This window comes from Rhipicephalus microplus, chromosome 9 (assembly GCF_043290135.1).
Source record: "Rhipicephalus microplus isolate Deutch F79 chromosome 9, USDA_Rmic, whole genome shotgun sequence".
Taxonomy (NCBI): Eukaryota; Metazoa; Arthropoda; class Arachnida; order Ixodida; family Ixodidae; genus Rhipicephalus; species Rhipicephalus microplus.
In genome coordinates, this window is record NC_134708.1 from 51,809,974 (window position 1) to 51,828,370 (window position 18,397).

Consider the following 18,397-nt stretch of genomic DNA (forward strand, 5'->3'; position numbering starts at 1 on the left):
GTAAGTTAGAAGGAGCATTGCGTAAGTTTCTACGCAGACGGCCGAGAGAGGCTTTTGAAGAAACAGCTGCTATGTGCGCAGTCCAAGATACGTCTGGTGAGAGGTGAACACCGAGATTTTTGTACGGCAGTGTGGCTGAAACAACGGTATTATCAATAGTATAGAGGAAGAATGAGTTATTACGCTTTCTAGTGAACGAGATTAACTTGCATTTAGAGGCGTTCAAGGGACATTTGCCAAGCTTCGCACCTTCTGTGGGTTAGATTAAGGTCATTTTGGAGAGCGGAATGATCGTCAATAGGTTGAATAATGCGGTAGGTGGCACAATAATTCGCGAACAACCTCACTGAATACGAAAGCTAAGCGAGCATGTCGTTAATTATATTGAGAAGGGTAATGGACCAAGTACACTGCATGCCCTGGGGAATACCAGCCGTGACATCGCAAATATAAAATGAAGTGTAGTTAACCATCATATATTGCTGACCGGATGACTGGAAGGTGCGTATCCAAGACAGTGTTAATGAATCAATACCAAGAGAAGACAATTTAGATAATAAACGACAATGAGAAACATAATCAAAAGCTTTGGCGAAATCGAGAAAGAGGCAATTGGTTCAATCGTTACTGTTCATAATAAAGTGAAGGTCAGCGGTGGCTTCGAACAACAAAGTTAAATGTGTCGAGAATTACAGGGCCAGATCTTATCATCGGACTTGAATACGGGGACTACCTTGTCAATCTTCCAGTCTTTAGGGAACTCACCAGATGACTGAGACTAGTTAAAGATAACATACAAAATGCAAATGGAAATATCAGTGATGTTCTTCAGTATTTTATAATTAGCGTTGTCAATGCCTGATGATGTATAGATTTTAAGATCCGTGATGAGGTTCTCGATACCTTCTGCAGTGATGGTGATGGTAGTCACGAAAGGGAAGGGCTAATCAGGGACAAATGGCACATTGGAACAATAATATTTTGCAAAACCTTAGGTGAAATATGCCTTGAAGGCAATAGCGGAAGTTTCAACAGAAAGCGGAGTTTGTTTAGCATCATGTAATGTAACGCGTTTAGAAGATTTATTCTAAGAAGAGAATATTTGCCAAAAAAAATTTAGAATTATTTTTGATAAGTGAGAGTGAGCCCTACAAATAATATTTCTTCTTCGCTGCGCTTAGAGCTTTACAGTACTCTGGCAAGCACGCCTTGTATTTTTCCCAGTAGGAAGCAAAAACATTGCGTTGTGCGGTATTATACGAACGCTTATTTTTTTCCTTAATGTCTGGAGCTGCTTATATATATTAGAGGCACAGACCGGTCAACTAGCTCTAATATTTTTTCTTGAAAAATAATGTTGGCGTTTATGGTCCGAGATGCAAAAGACGGCAGAAAGTGGTCATGGCAAAAAAAAGAATTCTAAATCAGGTGTTAAATTGTTATAATCACGACGGTTGTAATCGCGGATAGATTTAGTTACTGCGCCTGTAAACATAACAGGTAAAATGATCTAGAAATGAATTAGCTTGTGATCACTAAATCCAGGTCACTAAAACAACCACATAGACAACACGTTAATAAGTAACACCAGCAGTATGTGAATAAGTGCGGTAGATTAACTTGCTTAGAAGATATATCATCGAGGCATATTCGTACCCGACCAAGCAGTGTGGTTTAGAAGACACTTTTAAAATACATCGTCATAAAAAAAATATGGGTGAATGAATGATGAACCTGCTCGTCTAATCGCAGCAACTACGAATCCCTCTATCTCTCTCCGTACATCAAGGCGGGTCAGATCGACGTGGCTAGGAACTTGAGCCGAGTGAAGCTGTTCGAACACCACATCGGAGCGGAAACTCACTCGGGTTACATCACCATCGACAGTTGGAAGAAAAGTAATCTCTTCTTTCTTCACATTCGTGCCTTGGTACGTATTACGCTGCAGTAATGAGCAATGATCTATTTATTTATTTATTTACTGTGCGTTCTTACGGTTGAAATTGTGAATAAATACACAACACCAGTACGGCCAATTGTCATGGGCTAATTGGAATTCCAAACTAAAATATGCAAGCAGAAGCCAGAAATTGTGATTGATTGATATGTGGGGTTAACGTGCCAAAACCACTATATTATTATGAGAGACGCCGTAGTGGAGGGCTCCGGAAATTTCGACCACCTGGGGTTCTTTAACGTGCACCCAAATCTGAGCACACGGGCCTACAACATTTCCGCCTCCATCGGAAATGCAGCCGCCGCAGCCGGGAATCGAACCCGCGACCTGCGGGTCAGCAGCCGAGTACCTTAGCCACTAGACCACCGCGGCGGGGCAAGCCAGAAATTGTGGCAGTAGACTACCTAACACAGACAGAAAAACTGTCGGAATATGTCGAACGCTACACACAGAAAACAAATCGCTAAGCATTATAATTTCGATCCAGTGTAACGTGACACCGACCATTTAGAGGTTACTTTAGTTGCGTGCATGCACATATTTTCCAAGTCATTGCGATCCAAAGCAGCAACAAGTATTTCCGCATTCATGGTAGATGCGGGGTCAGTTTAAGCCGCAGCCATTTCATAGATCTATAGGCTGTATGCGCAAACAAAATATTAAAACAATAAGAACAGCAACAATATTAGCAATGAATACAACATGAATGAATGAATTGTGTAATGTGAATAACGACGACATAAAAGTTACATGCAATAAAAAAATATTAGGATTTACATGCAGTGCTGCGAACCAAACTTGAGAACAAGAACGTGTCAATATATAGATCTTCACCAAAGCAAAGTAAATATGCCTGGCATGGCAAAATTATGGCTAAGTTTAATTTAGCGCAATCAAACTCGCTAAGAAGGATGCATAATCACAAATATGTCCACCATGTCGGGCTATTTTTCGAGCATCCAACATACAATGCCAGGCTGAAATACGTGGCGCAAGGTTGCCAAAGAGAAAAACGAGACGAGACAGAAAGAGCGCGAACTCACAACTAAGTTTATTTTCATGAAGCATTCACAATATATGGGCTCTTGGAGGACATGCGCAGACCATTTCATTCACCGCACGTGCAGGCATGAACATTTTGATTATGTAATAACCGATTATTGCAATCATGATATCTGGGAACCAGTTGTTGTGAGTTGGCCCTCTTTCTGTCTCGTCTTTCTCTTTGGCAACCTTGCGCCACGTATTTCAGCCTAGTATGTACCAACTAGCCCAACATAACGTACTGTTATGCAATGCCAGCCTATTACTGTACCTTCCAGAAAAACCCGGACGCCTACCCACTCCTACTGTGGCTCCAAGGTGGCCCCGGATTGTCGTCCCTGTTCGGCGAGTTCCTCGAGATAGGGCCCTTGGGAATCGATGGCAAAGGGTGTCTCTTCAAGAGGCAAGGCTCCCTTCAGAGACACGTGAACGTCGTGTATCTCGACCAGCCGGTGGGAGCCGGTTACAGCTTCACCAAGGGTCTTCTCGGATACGCCAAAGACCTCAACGACGTGTCCAGCGGCGTGCTCGAGTTCCTGGACCAGTTCGTCACCATGTTCCCAGAGTACAGAAACCGGACGTTCTACGTCGGGGGCGAGTCTTATGGAGGTGAACTCATCTGTACACGTATAATGTACGCTATCAGCTCACATTAAGAGGCACTGGACATAGAGACAGAAGGAATATAGGAAAGGTAGGGAGGTTGACTAGACATTGTCCCGTTTACTATCCTACACGTGGGCAGAGGGTGATAAGGGAGCAAGAGAGAGGCAAGGAATATAAGAAAAGTAGGAAGGTTAACTAGACTACCTCCAGTTTCCGCCCTGAACATGAGGAGAGGGAAACAAGGGGGCAAGAGAGAGGCAAGAAATATAAGAGAGGTGGCGAGGTTAACTATAATACGTCAAACTTGCTACTCTACAAGCGAAGATAGGAGAATAAGGGAGCAAAAGAGAGAGAGATGGATATGAACATTGACCGCCACACACAGTGCAGGGATACACAGGTGGTCGCTAAGTGATGTTGCCTTCAAGAATCGTAGGAAGGCTCGTGTGGCTTTATGGGCTGATGTACTGTGAGGCCGTGCACTAACGATTTTTTCCAAGTAAATATAAGGGACGACCATCCAGTAAAACAACGCATTAGTCATTTCAGACAGATGAGGATTTCTTTAAGAACTGTTCGCATAGCCAGAGCAATTACACGGCAACACCATCCGAATTTCTGGCGCGGTGGTGTTCAGTATAACATCCATGTTCACTGAGATGGCAAGGTGTCTCATACATGATGCGCGGCAGGTGTGAGGCAAAGCGCGCGAAGTTTAGCCAAAGGAGGATGATTTCATGAACGCACTCAAAGGGTGCCTTTTGTAAGGGTAGACGTAGGGCGGGGATGTGTTTACAGATGCGCAGAACTAGAAGATGTGCGCACAGGCGGCGGGTGGGGGGGGGGGGGGTAGAAAAGAACGTCATGGCACCTGTGCTTGTTCTTACTACACACGGCTGAACGCCAAAGCGGCCCCACGCATCCAATATTACAGGCGACTAGCGACAAGCGCTGAGCCCAAGCTAGGCGACAAGAGTGGTGGCCTCGTGTGAACTTTCCCACACCGTCCGTAGAAGCTCCGAGTTGTTGTTTTTTTTCTTTTCTTTAAGTTGATGTAGGTGCAACGCAGTAAATTTGGCACCTTTTCCCTATTGCTGAGTAGTATACTCAACAATAATGCCTCGTTCAAAGCACACGCTGAGACACACACACAGAACGCTGCCGGTTTGCCGTTGGTCTCGTCTCTTGCATACACCATTGTGGCGCGATGATCTGCTACTGGAGACGATGCTATCGACTGTTATAGACTCCATGGTATTGCTCCAACTCGCCGGTGTCCCACATGCCCCACGTAATACCATAGCGTGTATTTGATAATTATAACTAAATGGTAATTTACGTTTTAAAACGAGTGAGAGGGATAAAGAACTGTTATGCGGAAGGTAGGGAGGCTAGCCGTAAGCATACAGTACAGAAGAGGTAAAGGGTAAGACACACATAAATAGAGAGAGTCTGAGTGCGAGGGAGGGAGCAAGAGAGGCTCATAATCTTCTAGCACAGCAGGCGACTAAAGGTGTCGTCTAGTAACGTCCTACTTAATCGTATTCTCTAACGTGTTCCGTAGCTAGGTTCACCGTCGCCGTTTCCCACGCCATTCTCAAGGGGAAGGAACCACGCGTCCCGCTCCGGCTTAGAGGAGTCATCCTCGGCGCCGGCTTCTTGGGGCGCCTTATGAAGGTGGCCGACTCGTCCGAGTTCCTCTACGAGATGTCCCTGGTCACCAAAGAGGGCCGCAAGAGTCTCGCCGAGAGCTTCGCCGACATGAGGCGAAAGGTGAGAACGCTGATCGGCAAGCTGGCCGCGCTGCTGCGACTCAAGAAGACCATCTTCACGTCGGAGAAGACGCCCACCGTGTTCCAGAAGCTCACGGGCTTCAACAACCAGGCCAGTGCGCTGTACTCCGAGAAGCCCGTCAACATGGTCCAGTACGAGAAGTACGTGCAGAGCGACGCGTTCAAGCGAGCCGTGCACGTCGGTCGAGACGTCCAGTTTATAGAAGCCGAGGGCAAGGTGTCGATGAGCCTGAAGAACGACTACCTAACCGACATCAGGTATGCGCTTACGTCAACTTCAAAGTGACTAGAAGAAATTTTGACAGTACCGATGCAGTAAAATCTCCTTAATTCCATTTCGAAGGGGATTACGCATTTGTTCGACTTAAGCAGAGTTCGAGATAGCTGGCGGGTACAGTATGAAAGGGCATCGCGGTATACATCATCCAGGCAGAACCCGAAGAAGCCACCTCTGAACTCGTTGTCGCGAATCTGGCGCTATACTAGCCGTTTGTATTATGTTATTTCGTAAATTAAGTATATTGAGCTTTAACAGCGAGAAGAGCTAATGGATTAATTAGTGATAGGCCAAAACAAGCACCAACATGCTACTTGAAATCAAAACACGTTTACGTAGCAGAGTTAACGCAATCAAAACCAAAGGTAATCAGTGATTTCCATCTGCTTACGTTTCTTTTGTCATGACTCCATAAGAATCATTTGCAGCTTGCTTAAGAGCAGCGTCGGATTTTTCATTGGCGGATAAACGCTGCTGTTTTATTGTTTTGCATCTCCAGTGCATTAGGTGTGCTTTGGCTTAGCAACACATCGTGATCATTCTGGGCCGACTTCTTCAAAGAGCGATAAAAATCAGGGGCTAACATTGGCTGGAATCAATCGCAGTGTTTACTGGCGTGTTTGAATAGTCAGGAGTTTTCCCTCACAGAGATACACAGGGCTGTCCGGGACCATGTCGTCAGTCAGAATTAGGTGTAAGTTTGAATTAACGATGTGGATTCGACCTTTTTTTTTTAATTTGGCTGCATATCTACAAGTATTGCATGAATCCTCGTTACATTGCTTTTTACGCTTGTTTCAGAAACGTACGCTCATTTTTTATTAAAAAAAAACTTTCGAGTCGCGCGCGGCCGCGGCCGAGTGCGAGAGAGGTGCCGGCTCCGGTGCGTGACACCACTGCTCGTCTGCGCAGCGCATCGAATTGCGCGCGCTTCGGCGGCGAGCCGCGCGCGGCGGCGGCGGAGTATCATTGCGCATGCGCAGACCAGTGCCACGCGAAATTGGCTCAGCGAGGCCGGTGTAGCTAACGCTACAAAACTTTTTTTTCTTTTTCCTTCCATTAGCCACGAAATAGAGGACCTGCTCAAATCATGCAAGGTGCTCTTTTACACGGGTCAGATGGACACGCTCTTCCCGTCGCAGAACCTCCAGGAGTACTTCCGGTCCCTAAAGTGGCCCGGCGCCACGGAGTTTCGGAAGGCGGAGCCGCAGCACTGGAAGGCGTATCCCTCCTATCGTTCCGTGTCCGGTCTCGTCATCCGAGTGCGAAACATGACCGACGTGGTGCTCTTCCGGGCGGGACACTACACGGCCGTTGACGAACCGGACGCGGCCAACAAGATGATCTTGAACTTCATCGAGGGCGACGCGAAGGCGTGGGAGACTCCCGATGACGCGAAGACCCACGAAAAACGTGGGTCAACCGAAAAGGGTTAAGAATCTCATGCTACTCCGTGAAGCATTTGTGAGATGTCCACGTCGGTACTTTAAAGTCTCCCCCCCCCCTCAACCACCAGCTATTTTTTTACGTTTTAATTGAACGTTCGACCACTCCCCCGCAGATCACTGGATCGAATATAGGACACGGCTACTGAATTTCAATAAAGGCGAAATGCTAAAGACTCACGCATTTCGACTTTGGTGCGCTTTAAAGAACCCCTGGAGGTCAAAATTCTCAGAGCTTTCCACGCCAGAGGCCCTCATAATCATGTCGTGGTTTTGGGACTGAATGCCCCAACAATTATTATTATTATTATTATTATTATTATTATTATTATTATTATTATTATTATTATTATTATTATTATTATTATTATTATTATTATTATTATACTTAGGTAAACAACCGCGTCAAGTTCGGGATGTCATCAGGATTAACAACATGAAACATGGCAGCGCTACTACCCGCGGGCTCGTCATAAAACCGAAGAAACAGTCTTGCAGCCGTCTCCCAATAAAATAAAAGTTTATCCAATAAAATAAAAGTTTATCCAATAAAATAAAAGTTTATCCAATCCAATCCGGGCCTTTCGGTATCCCTGGCATGACGTCACCACGTAAATTTAATCCTGTCAACGACAAGTAGAACACGTTCGTCTGCTCGCGGTACACACGCTCGCTGCTCTTCTTCCGCTCACGTCGATGAGGAGCCCTCAGCTATAAAGGAGAAGAGATACGGCAAACGGAGCGTAACGAAGAAAAGAGTGAAACGAGTGAAGGGCACACTTGGATTACTAAACGCGTGTAACTCACCTATTACGGCACCGTTCGAAAAAAAAAATCTCGTGTCTATGTGGCAGAGAGGCTTGGCCTCTCTGTCCCGGCATGGAAGCAGCCAGGATCAGTCCTGGACTGTTCCTCAGGACCTCAATAAAGTTCTTCATGCCACACGTGTTCGTTTTGAAGACTCGCGTACAACTGCAACACAACTAAATTTGTGTCTGTAGATGGTTTACGGGCCTTGTAACGCAATTCTGCTTATAAGGAACGGTGTAACACCCTAATATTATCCGGGGTTAAACGTCCCAAAAGCACGATGTGCGTATGAGAGCCGTCACAGTGGCCGGCTCCGGAAATTTCGCCCACCTGGAGTTCCTTAACGCCAGGACATCGCACAGTACACGGGTTATGGCATTTTGCCTCCATTGAAATGCGACCGCCACGTCCGGTATCGAACCCACGACCTTCGGGTGACGCAGCACCTTCTGCGTGTTTCTTCTTACGGATCACTGCTTGCAATCCAGCGCATGTTGCTTGTTTTTCTTGTATTCGCAGGCATTTGTAATTAGCAGAAAAACAATAATACGTAACAGATATAAAATGAAAAACTGTCTAATCGGACGTTTTGCAAACCGATCTACAACTTTCTTATTGAAATTTTTCATCTATTTCCGTTTCTTGAAAAGTTAGTTATTGAAATATATCTTATCAAATAATAATTCAGAACACACCGAAAATAGTCTGACTAACTCTACCCAACCACGGTCTCCTAGTGGCTAAGAAACTCGGCTGGTGACCCGCAGGTCGCGGGATCGGTTGCATTTCTGATGGAGAAGGAAATGCTGTAGGCCCGTGTGCTCAGATTTGGGTGCACGTTAAAGAACCCCAGGTGGTCGAAATTTCCGGAGCCCTCCACTACGGCGTCTCTCATAACCATATGGTGGTTTTGGAACGTTAAACCCCACATATCAATCAATCTGACTAAGTCCAGGCAACGGTGAGTAACATGCATTTGGTCACGTGATAATTACGTGTTCCGGCATATTTTTAAACTCTGGCCAAAGTTCCGTGGGACAAAATACAAAGCCCAGCCCCGCATACCCTGTATACAAAATACCCTGTATACCCTGTATACCCTGTATACAAAATACAAAGCGCCAGCCCCACATACGACGTCCCAAAGAGTCGGTTCTCATTTTACTTTAACCGTTTCCTCACGTTGCACTGATAGCGAACCGAGCATGCGCTCATATCTTCTCGTTAGCGTCTCAAGTGACTGCCAACCACGACAGATTATTTACTGGCTGAAAACTCAAACACGCTCCGCCGCGGTGGTCTAGTGGCTAAGGTACTCGGATGCTTACCCGCAGTTCGCTGGATCGTATCCCGGCTGCGGTGGCTGCATTTTCGATGGAGGCGGAAATGCTATGGGCTCGTGTGCTCAGATTTGGGTGCACGTTAAAGAACCCCAGGCGGTAGAAATTCCCGGAGTCATCCACTACGGCGTCTCTCATAATCATGTCGTGGTTTTGGGACGTTAAACCCCACATGTCAATCAAAACTCAAACACGTAAGGTACGCACTGAGGCCGAACCACACAGAAAATACTTGCGTATTTCAGTTTTCAAGGGCGCGAACTTTTGACAAGAAAACGCGACATCCAAATATATCCTGTTTCGCTGCAATATTGATTTAGTGAGCCCAACCGAGGGTCCACAATGGCGCCATGTCCAGCTTGCCACGTGCCCACAAACATGACTTCCAGTATTCATAGTGCCTTCGCTTAAGACGAAACGGAGATGATGATGATGATGATGACCTCTATATGGCTCGCACCCACTTTAAGGGATTTGCCAAGGAATGAATAATTTATAAATAAAAGTGACTACATATGAGACAAAATTATTCTTCTTTTTCCCTCTCTTTTTTTCTTTCTGCTGCTGATGAGCGGGAGAGACGAATTGGCAGACACGATTAAAATACACAACGCCGAAGGTGAAACTGGAAACACTTCTAATAAACCATAAGCGGCATACAAGTATCCTGCACCGCTAAGTCCACGAAAATAGTTTCCATTCTCTTGTACTCTGATATGAAAACAAGCCCATAAACGAAATAATTCAGAGATTACGGGACGGTTCGCCTATAAAAAATGAATCTCGCATTTTTCGCACAGACGACGACCTCTTCCCACGACACGCTGAATGATTTATTAACTGCGCAGATCCAAAAGAGGACCCAGAAGACCATAGCCATATCGTGGAGTTGGGCCCCATACGCCGTTGCGAATAGGCGTGCAAACTACACAGTGGTTCCTCGGAAGCTTATATGGGGCACTGTAAATGCGATAAGGCAGAATCTAAGCCTCCTCTTTAGGATGCGTGATAAAGCTCTTCTTTCTGCAGCTGTTTAAAAACCGAGTAAATGGCATTTGCCGCTTTCACTCACCTATAAGCACAAAGTCTTTTCCCAAAGTGTCAAATAACAATTGTATGCAAGACTTAAAGGGACTCTAAAGAGCTTAATGATTTTTCACGTATTTGCAAACTATAATTTCACAATCCTGAAAACACCTTTATAGCAAGGAGTTCTGACTGCTTCACATTACAAGAAGCTACAAGAAGCTTTCGCGACAGGTTTGACGATACATGCTGTGCTATAAGGGACACGTCCTGCAAAACATTGAATTTTGTTTGTAACTGCTTGCAAAAAAGAAACTGTGAGCATTCTCTTCGCCATCAACCCAGGTTTTTTATTTTTTTTTTAATTTTGCGAATTCGCTTTGCGGCAATGCACATGTTCTGGTAAAGCTTCTCGTCTTCCACTGTAAATAAAGATTTACACGAACGGGAAAAGTGCAGCTATGCGAAACTGATACCCAATAGCCCTCCACGCCAGCCTCAAGTAATAACCGTATAATATTAATCGTTCCACAATTAAAGTTGTGTCTTGCTAACCAGCTGACAAGCTTCCTACTGTATAGACGTATAACATCCTGGTCAAAACCAGCTGCCAGACATCCGCAGCAATCTGCAAATGACAGCTACGTGGGACAATAATTGTATACGTACGGCCACAGCAGGATATCAGCGCTAAAAGTCAATTAACTCTGGTCCACAGGGCGATTGAAAAATAATGTAGGGCAGACTAAGGAAAGTATACAGGCGAAAGCGTATGTTCTCGCGAAGCTTTAATTAGACAGTTTCAGAATAAGGTTCTTATCGTTAGAGATCGTTTGGCCCAATTTTCTGCTTCCATAACTTGGACACCCAAGATGGTAGCGCACGATGAATGCGCAGGAGCCACAAAGCTTTGCTCGTATACCCTGTCTAGAACTGCTGATTAGGTTCCTTTTACATAGAGAGATTGGTACCTTACCGGCTCAAGGGATGGCTTTTTGCTCTCCCATAGTAAAGTACCAGGTACTCTAAATTGTTAACATCTTTTTCCAAACACATTGGAAGCCGGCTGCGCTTCCCCCAAACTCCGAAATTTTCTTTACTTCCCTCGATTTCACATTGTCTCAGGAATCTGCCCGTGCACCCTTCACCAAGCCTCACGTGAATTTGTCATCAGATGACGTCACAAGACATTTCTTGGTCACGTGATATTTTGGTAACATTCGTGTGCATGCCGACGCCAGTCGTATGTTTTTTTTTTTTTACTCATAAGAAATATAAGGCCCTTTCCTTAATAAAATACCTCGTAGCGGTAACAACTAAATCACAGCAAGTATACACTCGGGCGGTACTTGAGAACGTATAAACATATGACAGTAAAAACAGAAAGGCAACATTCAACTGCTTCAATCTTGCGTGCAAGAAAATTAAAGCAGGGAGGCTCGGTTCCTCGTCAAGTGGCAAACGTCTCTTTTCCCCCGAGCCTTCTTTCATCTTTCAGGTGAAATAAAGTTTCGAAAATAAATTTAAGTATTTACCGCAATTTTAAACGCTTAACAAGTTTAGGCAACTTTTTTGACCGCAGCACGTCATTTTATGAAGCAAAAGCTGTTCCCCATAAAAGAGTCTGTAATAGAGGTCGGTCTGGTTTCGAATAAATGCGGTAGTTGTCACTACGAACGGATGGTGCATGTGCTGCCACAAGCCGGCCGAAAGCTCCGTCAATCCGCAAGAAAAACACCGGCCCTTCCGTCAGACATACATTATCTCTCACACTATACCTCATCTCGTCCGTGTTTCTCTCTGTGATAGCGCAGCATGTCGCGCCACGTGTATATCTGGATGACAATCAGTATGCAATTTATGTGACGTCACATGTCTGTATATATATATGAACATCAGCGCAGAATAAAAAGGCATTCTATTCCTGCCGAGCTGACTGATAACATTACTACACTCTCCACGGGTGGCCGTCATCCCGATATCACGACGTTATACTACCGGTATTTGCCCCTAGGGTTTGCAACATCTCTAAAGCCACTAAGTGGAGATAACATTATTTGCCCAACGTTTATTACTGTACCTAGAGTTATAGCCTGCATAGATCCGCCGTTCATAGCTGTGCTGTTTTGAACAATATTGAATGTTGTTATGATAAACATGAAAGCGACAATACGTGACCAGATCCCAGAATATAATTTGCACTGCTTTCGCTAGCTTCGTACGCGTGAATAGGTATTTTACAATGCAATTATCTATTTCCAGAAATACAAAGGTACTCGCCTATATGATTAGCTAAAAGCTGTTCGATAAACAGCTTGACTGGGCCGATGGTCTGCAACACGGGGTGGCTGTATTAAAAAAAATCGCAACATTGTTGGAAACTCATAAATAAATAAATAAATACTAACAAAAATTTACGAAATGAGATCTAAATAATATAAACATTAATAAAACAAATTTGACGCACAAGAAGACAGACATACTGCAAGGGTTACAAGAAATCCTGTGCATTTGAGTCTGACAAATGAATATTGAAAGCGATAATTAAGAACAATAACAAATCCGTGCAATCGAAGTTCCTTCAGTGAACTACACTTGACTTTTTATAGTTATTTAACATATGCGGTAGGCTATAGCGCTGTGATTATCGTAGGCTATATTTACTACGAAACCTTGCAACATACCAAATGTCACTATTTGTCGCATTGGCGGGAGTGACTCAAGGCGCCTACCACTTGCTGATAACATTTTATGTGAAACATTGACACCGTTAGTATGTTCTCGTCGCATGCCAAACAAAATGAAGTTTGCGTAGGAACCTATATAAGGTCTTGATGAATACCGGAAGCTACATATGCGAGTGAGCGTATACTAAAGTAACTAAGCAATCGCACACTTTGATTTTTGTGCAAGTAATTATGGTCGACTTCTTTAAGTAATCAGAACTTTGAGTTGCGATGTAACGCGAGCAAGTTCGAAAAAAAAACATATTTTAATGGCACACAAAGCATCTGCGTATTCGCTGAACGCCGCAAATGTATGCATTTTTCGGAGCTTCCACTGATCTAGTTGCGGAGCAGGTACATGGAGTTCAAACACACCGAGACAGCGGCTACATTTTTTTTTTGAAAGATGGAAGACGCTTAAAACAGGTGTTTGGAACTCCCCCTTGAAACCCGCGCGGAATTATCGTTTTCCGGCTGCGGGCCACCTGCGGTCTACGTTAACCTTTGACGATTCCCACAGTGTGAACAACTTTTTGTGACAGTGCAGGTGCATGAGAACTTCCCGTCATCTGGTGCGCGCGAAAAGTGTGAGTCGAAGCTTGAAGTTTGTACTTGCAGGTTACACTATGCCGCTTAGCTGAAGGACGCGGGTTCGAGTACCGGTGAACGCGGCCGTACTTCGACGGGGGCGAAATGGAGGAACACCTATGTATATCTACTATCTGTGGTTTTATGAGCAAAAACCGCGACATCATTTCGTGGCACGGCGCATATAAAATGGAGGGCTCCGGAAATTGTGACCTCGTGGTGTTCGTGCTTTAACGTGCAGCTGACACAGCGCAGTTGACAGGCCTCTGTCATTCCTCGTCTACAGAAATGAGACCACTGCCGCTAGAGTCGAACCCTCGACATAGAGGCCAACAGCTGAGAGCCGTAACCACCGACGAGGGCAACGAAGTCTATAGGTGCGCATTGACAAACACAGGTGACGAAAATTACTCTCGAGTCTATATAACGCAAGACACCAGAATCGCTCGTCGTTTTTTTTTTCACGGGTTTTCGCATGTTCCACAATTGAGACTAAAATTTTTTTTAGAATCCTGACCGGTTTTAAAAGAAACGTTCATTTCACGGAGACAATCGGCCATTACGACATGGACGAAAATCCCACGGGACGCGACGTATACGACGTCCTGCCGATAGACATCATCTCACAAAAGTAACGAATTATCATCTGATTTTTAAATAACTTGTTTAAGTTAGGTTGTTTTACCTATCACAACAGCGACCTGATCATTGTAGATACACCGTAGTATATGCTACTACAAATTAACTTTGAACGCTCGGAGGCTCTTTAGCGTGCGTAAGTACACTGACGCGTTTTTAACTTAGCTCTCATCCAAATACAGACGTCGAGGTAGGGAACCTAACCCACCTCTGTAGACTTAGAAGTGCCATAGGCAGAGTCGCTAGATTTAGCCCTGCAGATGTTATGAATCTCCAAACATTGATCGTTTTATATACGCCGCGCGTATAGCTGCATATGTAAAGTAAGTTCAAAGACATGTACATATCAAAAGAACGATATGATTAAGAGGCACGTCACATTGAAGCAATACGATAGATAACCGGAACAGTTGGTCCGGGTCCACGGTAGCAAACAGCGCAAAAGACAAGATGGACAAGATAGGAGGAAAAGACAAGAAGCATCGACTTCCAACTGAGATAATTTTTTGATCAGACGAGGAACACATGTAAATACAACACTAGGCCGTAGAGTGCATGCGCAAAGCAAAATTTTCACGTCATTTCTCACTGGACAACCAAGGCCCAACCATAGCACCTGCTTTCGTGTCATGGCGAGACACAATAACTGGCACATTGTTACGACAGTTTAGATATGCGCGCTGCCTCAACAAGTTTACGTGCTTTTTCGGCTTCAGCGCCGATACAAAATAGATGCGGAAGTTTGTATGCCGCGGACACGAGCATCGAACTGCTACGGGCAATTGGGATTGACTACCACGTGACCAGTTCATTTATGGACTCCTGCTCTCGGCGAAAAATTACGTGCGCGTGTCTCTTCAGAAAAGAGAGGAAAAAAAATTTCACAGGAAATCGGGGCTTTGAGGTATAATGAGAAATCGTCCGACAGTTAACGTCGCCGGAGTCAACGCTTCTTGCATGAAGGACTTGTCTTTGCTGATGCAATGACGTTGCCACTTTCCTCAGCAACACATTTTACATACGCAATGCTCATTAACTCCTTTCTTGATACTCGAGCAAGCTGATTGGCGTGCCAATGGTATAGCTATTCTTGCATAATAATTGCGAAATCGTAGAGCTACCCAGCAAAGAGCGTTCGCGCCGGAAGGAAGCCAATGACAACGCTCGCATCGTTCACGTGCTTCGATTACTCAAGTCTCACTCCGTAAAACGTACGCGAACAAACCCGTCTGCGACGGCCGTTATTGCGTGCTTGCACACTGCCTACTGCACGCTATTATACGCCTAGTCCCATTCGGGTAAACATTTTTTCCTCAAGCTCATTCAATAGTTCTGTCGGCGCCGTACGTGAAACGCCGTCCGTCTGTGTCAACAACCATATGCGTCGCTTCTGCACGGAGATTGCCCGTGTGTTTTGTCCCTCGCGCAGCGGAAAAATCAACGGAGTGAATTGCTCCCTCCAAAAGGTAAGGGCTCTTCTCCAAGTGCAGTAGCCCCACCATAACAGCATCATAGAGTTTGACGCCATTTTGATTCTTTTGTTCTTTTCGTTCGCCGCTGTTTATTATCTATGGTGCACCTATGTGGAGCCTCAGTATATACCTGATAAGAATCAGCCAGGTCTACCGTTAGAAAACATGTACTCTACCTTACCCTGTAGGCAAGGGCAAGGAGGGCGTGTGCTGCAATACAACAAAAGCCGTTTTGCACTGAGTTATTACCGTAAACTGCTTTTACTTCGGGTGAACGACTCAAGTCGTAAAGAAAATTCCGAAGCTCACGCATGCGGGCATACACATCTCGCCTTCTATGCACCCTCGCAGCTCGCTTCTTGAGGTGCAAAGCAGAAACGTGCACCTTGAAGTGAAGTACATCGTTCTGTACAGCAGAGGCCATCAGTACTGGCTCAGGTGAGCGACGTCGTGACTTTTAAGTTGAAATATTTCGCGACGTTTACATCGATGCACCAAATAAGCCCTCAATGTTGTTGCAATATTTAGAATTATAGTATTTTTATGTTATACAATATTTGGCCGTAGTGCTGCGGAAATTTCAGCCATCTGGTGTTCTCTAACGCGCGCTGACATCGGACAGAGCACGGACCATTTCGCTTCCTGTTGAAATATGACCACCACTGCCGGAATCAAGCCCGCGACCATCAACTTGGCAGCCGAGCACCGTATACACTGCTCCACCACGGCGGACTCTGGGGCACCAAAATATGTCGAGCGATTTCGCACCTATTCGTTCTCGTACCTTTGTGAGCACAGCCAAGTTTAGTCAAAGATTAGTGGCCTATTTCGTGATATCTTTAGCGTTATTTTGGTCATTTGTAAATCCGAACTGTTTAGTATTGTGTAAAACATGTAGCAACTTTCCGGTGAAATGCTAGAAGCCCCTGTGCTTACATTCATGCGTACGGTAAGAAATGGGGTTCCCAGGGGTTGAAGTTTGCAGAGCCCTCCACTACCCGGCGTCTCCCAAAAACGTACGGTCGGCAGTGAAACACCTTATTCGTCCAATTTTAGTCTAAATCACGGAATCTCGAGTGTTGTAAGGTTACCGCAAACATGAAGTTTCTGCCAAACCCCATCCGGAACCTGCACATCAATTTCGGGCTGATCTAAAAGCAGACAACGGTGGTAACAATATTGAACTACCGTCACTTTTCTTGGCGCAACCAGGCGCTCTCGATACGAACGCACAATTAGTAGGCCGCGCGCATGGAGTTTCTCAATATACACTAGAGGGAACACTGGCGCTAGTGTCTATGGGAGCTGCAACACAAGGCGCTTCAGCGAGCATGGGAAGGATGGGTAGTACACACATTCGCCTGATTTCCGTACTTGTGGCCTGCCTCTGGCTCCGTGTGTGTTCGTGTGGCTTGGAGCTGTTTTTTTTTTCACGAAAACATAAATTAGCAAATGTTCACCGTTTGCGCTTCACAACCTTATTCTTTTAGGCTTACCATTTCGAATCAAGTCACTGAGTTCAAATGGGTTCGTTCTTTCTTTAAAAACAAAACCGTAACCAGCAATCAACGAAGCCGCAAGTACGATTCGCTGCCCACAAGTACGAAGACTAGGTGTGTACTACCCATCATTCCCATGGTCGCTGAACGATCGCAGCGCCAGAGTACCCTCTCGTTAATTTTGGACAGCTCTCGAGTGCACGCGGCCATAGAGTTTCTTCCGACAGAAGAGATTCCTCCCGACAGAAGAGATAACACCGGAGTTCGCTTACGCCTCAGTGCTCACAGGCATACGTACTAAACTATCTAAACATTCCAGCGTACTTTTTGGAGCATAGGTCAGTGGGAGCACTCAAACCATATCAGCATTGTCCACGCTAACTCGAGATTCGCGTGTAACAACACAACACGGTCTCGACGTCCGCGAGCTTAAACAGAAGTTTATCGCATCAATGCGAACGTCCACGTTGCGATAACGTATCTCCCACGTATACGACATCGCTACTAACGTCAGCCAAGTCAGCTATCGCTTGTCTTTTGTCTCATAATATTTCGTCGCTCATTAGATCAGTATTTACTGGTACGAAAAGACACCTTCTGAGTTATACAAAATAAACAAGTTTATTAAGGTAAGGCTGCTTGGTTGCCGGTTACGATGATTGGAACACCTTTTCAAAGGCACAGTCAAATGACCGAACACCGCGTATGCCTCATAACCATGAAGCTGTGCTTTCATCGTTTACTCTACGCTTGGCTATGCGTTACAAAGCACTCGCCCCTATCAGCTAAAAGCATAGAGTGGAACCTGCAAATGGCACCGTCTGTACTATGTCAGTGCACGTTAAAGTACATCTGATGGCTGGAATTTCCGGAGCCCTCCATTATGGTGTGCCTCATGATGACATCCTAGATATGGCACGCAAACCCCAGCTAGTGTTCATTTTTCTGGCCACCAGACCCCGAGTTCCAGCTTACCACTGCGCCTTCTCCGCTTCTGCATACATATCAAGCGCGGACTTGCTGCTGCCGAACTTGTAAACACGAAACCCGAGTCGCACGAATCGCACGCGTGGCGCGAAGCGTCGCCTGCATACGCTGCATACCATCTTCCGACGACACACCACCTCTCCACAAAGCAGAGCGTTCACACTGTACCGTGCAGGACGACCGAGCTC

At 45.3% G+C, this 18,397-nt stretch overlaps 1 protein-coding gene and 1 long non-coding RNA gene across 2 annotated transcripts in view; one reads left to right on the top strand and one right to left on the bottom strand.

Moving 5' to 3' along the window:
- LOC119165046 (putative serine carboxypeptidase CPVL) overlaps positions 1-7,306 on the top strand; it is a 9,410-nt gene extending 2,104 nt beyond the window's left edge. Inside the window, exons 2-5 of the mRNA XM_075873647.1 lie at positions 1,753-1,930; positions 3,280-3,610; positions 5,172-5,658; positions 6,741-7,306. Of these exons, the coding sequence (XP_075729762.1) occupies positions 1,753-1,930; positions 3,280-3,610; positions 5,172-5,658; positions 6,741-7,113 (1,369 nt within the window). The 3' untranslated portion in view covers positions 7,114-7,306. The remainder of the gene's footprint in view (positions 1-1,752; positions 1,931-3,279; positions 3,611-5,171; positions 5,659-6,740) is intronic.
- The window catches only part of LOC142771786 (uncharacterized), a 22,915-nt gene extending 4,526 nt beyond the window's left edge, over positions 1-18,389 (bottom strand). Inside the window, exon 1 of the long non-coding RNA XR_012886155.1 lies at positions 18,198-18,389. This is a non-coding gene — a long non-coding RNA (uncharacterized LOC142771786). The remainder of the gene's footprint in view (positions 1-18,197) is intronic.
- Positions 18,390-18,397: the final 8 nt, after the last annotated feature.